The 6,874-nt window shown below is 37.8% G+C and overlaps 1 protein-coding gene across 1 annotated transcript; it reads left to right on the top strand.

Annotated features, from left to right (window-relative positions):
* Window positions 1-570: 570 nt before the first annotated feature.
* On the top strand, window positions 571-903 carry LOC142322795 (uncharacterized). Its single transcript, XM_075361871.1, has one exon. The coding sequence runs from the start codon at window positions 571-573 to the stop codon at window positions 901-903; it is 333 nt and encodes a 110-aa protein (XP_075217986.1).
* Window positions 904-6,874: the final 5,971 nt, after the last annotated feature.

Here is a 6,874-nt window from a genome sequence, read left to right as displayed (position 1 = left end):
AGCGACAAGACATGAGACGACGAGGATCGCGAGAATTCACGAGTATTCTGAAAAATAAGGTTGCTGACCTTAAAGTGGACCTTAAGACAAGAGCCGGACGTCGTACTATTGTACATATAAGAGATATGGAAGGTGACACCATTGAAGAAATCTTAGCGGCAATAACGGCAAGGGTCGGTGATATGGAAGACATTAGGATCTCCTCAAAACGACCCGACTTCGCGGAGACCAGGAACGTTACGGTGATCACATCCTACAGGGCAGCCTGTAGGATGGTGGTGCAACGCATACGTATTTGTTGGGTGAACTACCGAGCTTTCATACGAGAAGACGGTGAAAAGTGTTATAGATGGTGGGGTTCGGGCTACCGTCGTCACAGATCTGAACTGTGTTTTAACTGCGGGAGCAGAGGCCACGTGATTGCGAACTGCCAGGAGCCCAGGAAATGTCTAACGTGTAACAGCCATGAGCATAGAACAGGCGCCTGGCAGTGTGATATGAATAAAAATGATTAGAGTACTACAAGCAAACGTAAATAGGAGCAAGTTATCTCACAACATGGTATCCAGAATGGTTGCGCAGAAGAACGTCGACTTATTGGTTATTACCGAACCGAACATCTACGAGGCAGCTAGGACTGGTTGGTATGCAGACACAGAAGGAGACGTGGTATTCAAAGATGTCAGTCATAGAGTGGCATGTAGATTGAATTTTAGAGGTAAAGGCATAGTGGCGCTTGAAACGTCCAAGACACTAATAGTCGGTGTATACATATCACCCAATGTGGCACTTAGTGAACTCATTAGTTTTCTTGATATGATACAAGATGTAGTCAGTAACACACATAAGAAGATCATCATGTTGGGTGATTTCAACAGTAGGCTGGTGGCAGCTGGCGGTTGATGTACGAATAAGAGAGGTAAACTATTAACAGACCTGATGGAGACCGTTGGCTGCCATTGCATTAATGATGAAACACCTACTTTTGAGGCCAGGGGACATACCTCTATCCTGGACCTCACGATACTGGACAATAGATGGAGGAGTCAGCAGTGGCATTGGGTGGTGATTCCACAAGATATAACTAGTGACCACTATGCCACAATGATATCTCTCAATGACATCAGTTTTAAGGTGAACGAACAACCCTCGCCGTTCAGATTTTCTGCACACCAGATAGATGTAATAACCAATAGAGTGGCTACCAGACTAGTGGCGGCTGAACATCTTACGCCGGACTCTTTGTCGCCCAGTATTGTTATGCAAGAGATGGATAGAGAGTCACGCAATGGTACCAGGAAACACACGGTTTATTGGCGGACAGGTGAGATGGTGCTCCTTAGACAGACGCTACAAACTAGGAGACGTATTATGCAAAGGCTCATAATCGGGCCACCTGCGGGTGGCCCAAGATATCAGGAGGCAGCAAGTAGTTATATAGAGGCTAGAAGAGCTCTTAATACAGGTATAAGGAAAGAGAAGAGAGTACACTGGTCAAGGCTGTGTGCGGAACTAGACAATGGCCCATTGGGCATGGCCTTTAAAATAGTTACCAAAAGGTTCGGCAGAAGGCTTCCTATACTTTCCAAGGATTGGGCTGAAACACAAATATCTAGTCTGTTCCCGCGTATAACTGTTGAAGAGTGTAACCCCACTGACTGTGATAGCAGAAGATTTGCGAGTTGCAATGTGCCAGTAGCTTGCTTGTGATCAAGAAAAGCCCCGGACTGGACCAAATACCAGCTGCATTAATTAAGAACCTCATTAAGAAATCACCTTGGGACATACTCGAGGTGGCCAGCCATGGCCTGATTAACAAGACTTTCCCGGAGTGTTGGAAGGAGGCTTGAGTCGTGTTTTTGCCTATTGGCACAGATGATACAGGACAATTGACTTATAGACCTTTGAGCCTCCTCAACACGATGGGAAAAGTGGTTGAGAAAATGTTGGCTGGCCGCATAGTGCAGGAGGTGGAGGATGGTGCACGAATAAGTCCTTATCAGTTTGGTTTTTAGAAAGGCAGGTCAACAGTACAGGCAATCAGTAAAGTTATCAATTGGGCCAACGAAACTAGAAGAGGTACTTGGCATAAAGAAACATTCCTCTGCTTGTCTCTTTAGACGTGAAGAATGATTTCGGCTGGATTCCATGGAAGCATATTAATGCGGCCATGGCTGAAAAGGGAATTAGCCCGTACTTGAGGAGGCAAGTAGAGGAATACTTAAAAAATCGCAGCTGCACAGTCAGGGCGCAAGAGCAAGAGGTATCTTTTAGTATGAGTGGTGGAGTACCACAAGGTTCAGTCCTTGGACCACTTTTATTGCCTTCGATAGTGTGCTCAGGCTAACATATCCTGAGGGTGTTCAGCTAATAGCATACGCAGATTATCTGGCAATTCTTGTGCAGGCCAGAACGATTGGTGAAGTTAAAAATAAGCAAAATTCTGCATTGGATATAGTTGGCAGATGGCTTAACAATAGAGGATTGCAGTTTCGACTGAAAAGTGTAAATATATTAAGTTCACTGGCAAACGAGTATTTGAGCCAGTAGATATACGGATTGGAGGCAGCAATATAGCGGAAGTAACAGCACTAAAATATCTAGGGGTCATTCTGCAGAGAAACTGTAGATTCACTGAGCAGGTACTAAGTGTTTGTCAGAGTGCTGAGAAAGTGACTAAAAGCTTAAATATTATTTATATTATTTTGTCGACGCAGAGGGCTTCTCGGGCATCCAAAAGAAGAGTGCTGACGACAACTGTAGTATCAACATTGATGTATGCTGTGCCAGCATGGAGTTGTGCTCTGACCATCAGTAGAAATAGGGACAGGTTGAAGAGGGCACACAGGGGGATACTACTAGGCGTGGTATCTGCCTACAGAACTGTATCTTACGAGGCCCTCTGTGTGCTTTCGGGAACGGTTCTTATCGACCTCATAGCCAGATACAGAACTGACAGGTTTTTAGGAAGAGCAGAAAATGAAGTCAGAGAAGACATCTATAGAATCTGGCAGGAAAGCTGGGTGGAGGCTGGAGTGGCTGGATGGTCAAGAACTCTAATTCCCGTTATATTAGGATGGATTAACAGGCGGCATAGAGAAACGGACTATTGGATCACCCAGTTCATGACGGGTCATGGGTGCTTCAATGGTTATCTCCATAAGGTGGGAAAAAGGAATAAGCCCACGTGCATGTACTGCGAGGAGAATGACGATTCTGAACATACCTTTTTAATATGTAATAAATGGCTAAAGCAAAGACATGATGTGGGTATTCATAGAAAAACACCGAAAGAGACTATGGATTTCATCTTAGCAGTGAGGTAAACTGGAGGAAGGTTGCTGAATACATAAAGACAGTGTTAACACAAAAGAATGTAGATGAAAAATGGTTGGGTTATTAGTATGTTAGGTTGGGTGGACAGCCTCAGCGGTAAGGGCCAGCATGCTTAGGTGTGCTGGTTTCGATGATCCGCTGAGGACTCCATGGGGTATGTTGTTAGGATAAGAGAGTATTACAAAAGATCCTGGGACCACATCACGACTTGTAGGTATGGTGTGGTTCCGTAAAGGACAAAATAGTGAATAAAAAATCTCAGAAGAGCCACCGGTAGGCCTGACCTGCCATGCCGGTATATAGCCGGTTAGTACGTATGGGAAAAGCCCATACGAATTATCCCTGATAAACCTCCTAATACGTATTAACTCCATAGTTTCAATCTAGCTGATCAATTCATTTTTACGTTTCAACTCCACAAGCGACAAATTTTCAAGTAAGTTAAGTGTTCCTGCAGGAATACTACCGAGGGTGGTGTTTTGGTTAAAATAAGATGTTTACTCCAACAAAATTTCTTTTCTTTCAGAAACTACGAAGTAATTTAAGGATTAGAACAAATAATTCCTAAAGAAATAACTTGCCTATCACTGGAAATGAATGATCGTTGAAGTGTCCAACTGAATTAAAAATTATTCAGCTGGGTTTGCATTCGAGGAATTACGGTAGGTTAATGGTAAATGGATGTTAAAGTTTTTGAAAGATTAATGGAGAAATTTCCCCTCCCAAATAAAGAAAAAGGCGTTGATGTAAGGATTTACATTCTTCAACATGCTAAATTCAAGATACATGTTCTTAAAAATGATAAAAGCATTTTCAGCAACATGTTACGCCAATCCTGAGTAAAACTTATCCGATCTATGGAGAAACAATAGACGAGGCCTCTATCTAGAAGGGTCGTTGACGCTAGACTCTGAGTAAGATTACTGATTTTCTGGCGATTTTTATAAACGTTTTTTATTTTGACTATCTTTTTTCTTTATTTTCTGTTTTATTGGTGCTGGTCTAGTTCCTAATGAGTCAATATTGTGGATACATAGGTCTGTGAAACTAGTACACGCTAGTTGTGATCTTGTGGGAAGCGACTAGCTAAGGATTTATCCCTCTTATTCTCTGTCGATATTTATGACAAAGCAACCAATCGGTTTCAAATGACGAATTTTTAAAGCCAAAATATTTATATAATCTAAATTATAAATATAATAATATTAAATATGTATAGATCTGTGTCTACAATAGTTGTTTTCCGAAATTAAATTTAAATGGTTGGAGTTCTTTAAACAATTTTATGGGAACTTTTGATTTTGTCCGAAATTGATGATTACAGACTAGATCCCAATGGATCAATAATTTAACTAGTAAAGCCATCAGAAAGAAAAAGATTTTATAAAAAAAAGGAAATCTCCAATTTTTTTATGTAGGGTCTTGTAAATATAATAACTTGAAAAATATGGAAATCTAATCTTTTCATTACTGAAATCTATTTTGCTTTGTCTGTAAAAATCCTACTTTTTGAGTGCAAAAAAATCTTCTTTTCATGTGATAGTGAATAAAAATTATTATTATTACATTTAAAAAACCCAAAATAAGAATTGATTAATTTACGACACATAATTAATTAATGAAATAAATGATTAATAACGTGCTTATTGTATAATTAATTATATAGCTACGTCAAGGGATTATGGAATTAAGCGCTATGAAATGGTGATGGTGATGGCTATGGCATCGTCGTGTGGAAGGAAGCAACTAAGGAAGCGGGGAGGATTAGTTCGCATCCCTTGTGGCTGGAAGATGGTTAGTAATCTCCCTTACTTCCATCTCTGTCTTAACCCCTCCCAAACAGTCAGCCACCCACTACCATTTCTATGTTCTCTCTCTTACTTCTTCTTGGTCGGTTCTATACCACTATGACATAGCCTGGTACCCTACTCTCCTGTATCCCAAGGGTAATAAAGGAAACACTCAGATTATGAATAAATTATGTAACGTCATAGCCAGCAGTTTTACGAGATAAAATATAACCTAACAAAAATAATTCTAATTTAATTCGTTTAAAAAATATTTTATTTTTAAAATGATAATTATAAATTATTTTATATTTAAACATTTTTTATTAGGAATACGTGTTACATAGCGATCGAAATAGCACTTTTTATAACAATAAAATTTAACAAAAATCGACATTTTTTCAGCAACTTATCTTTTATTCTAAATTACAGCTGGCTTTAATGAATGGAAAATTTGGTAAAAATTTAATGGTTTTTGAATTTGCTCTAAATAAAGATCAACTGAAGCACTATTTATCAATTTGCTTCACTACTTTTTTAATATATCAATGTAAAATCCTGGTAAAAAATTGGCATTAGTCAAATTAATTTGTATAAGTTGGCAATACTGTTAACTTCTAAATAACTTAATAATTTTATCAACTGATTTTTAATGAAAATAATCTTTATTTTATTAGATAACGGAGAAGATTTTTAATTCACTTTCCTGGCTCTACAGAGTTATATAAGTATGGAAATGGCTTCATATTTTAAAATGAGTGATACTAAGAAGTAGAAACAAGTCTGGATCTACACCAGACGCACCATAAAGTTATGGTGCGTTTGAAATTTTTATCCGCCATATTGAATCACACTATTTTTTTAATAGGAAAATGGACATATGATACATGATTTTAATGTAAAATTTTACGAGAAAAACTTTAGTGAATACCATTTCTTGATAAATACTTTTGTTTTTAAGTTACAAGCAATCGGAGTATCAAAAACACAAAAATCACAGTAGTAATTAAACGATTTGTAACCTTTTTATTTCGTATTACCTTCAGAATTACATCCAATAACAAACTTTAAAGAGTTAATTTTGGAATTTACTTAAATATCGTAATAATATATCGTAATAATATCGTAATATTATTAAAGCAAATAATATCCGATGGCCTAGCTATCTAATTTGTAGTAGTGTTTGTGAAAATTATTAGATTGTGTATTGTTAACGTTAGTATTACATGTTATTGTTAAGGGTGTTATTGTTAGTGTTTGGGCCATAAATTTCAACATAACAGGTTAAAGTTTGTTACCGGGTGTAATTCTGAATGTAATACTAAATAAAAGAGTTACTACGGGGCATTTTACCTCGTTTTATTACTACCGTTTTCCGTTTTCAAATTTGATTGCTTACAACTCAAACACGAAACGGTTTTCGCCATAGTTTTTCTTGTAAAATGTGACATTAAAATCCTCTATCATGATTCCACCTTCCTATTTAAAAAAAATAAGTTTAATTTAATATGGGGGATTCATGATGGGGGGAGGGACAATAAATCTACCATAAACTTCTTTCTTTTCAAATTTTCTCTAAAATCTCTTCATTTTGTATTCTATCAATCCGACTGTTTTTCAACATACTACTGCAAAAACACATCTCAAAAGCTGTTTTGAATTGCCTAGTTTATTTTTTCAAAAGCTATTCGGTTTTTTGGCTTGCTTAATTTATTATTTCATTCTCATCAAGTGCTACGTATCATATAAAT

The sequence above is a fragment of the Lycorma delicatula genome, chromosome 4, assembly GCF_047948215.1.
Source record: "Lycorma delicatula isolate Av1 chromosome 4, ASM4794821v1, whole genome shotgun sequence".
Taxonomy (NCBI): Eukaryota; Metazoa; Arthropoda; class Insecta; order Hemiptera; family Fulgoridae; genus Lycorma; species Lycorma delicatula.
This window is presented reverse-complemented; position numbering and strand designations above follow the sequence as displayed.

Excerpts from the sequence above, each read along its gene's own strand:
- LOC142322795 (XM_075361871.1), top strand. The coding sequence starts at position 571 with ATGGTTGCGCAGAAGAACGTCGACTTATTGGTTATTACCGAACCGAAC.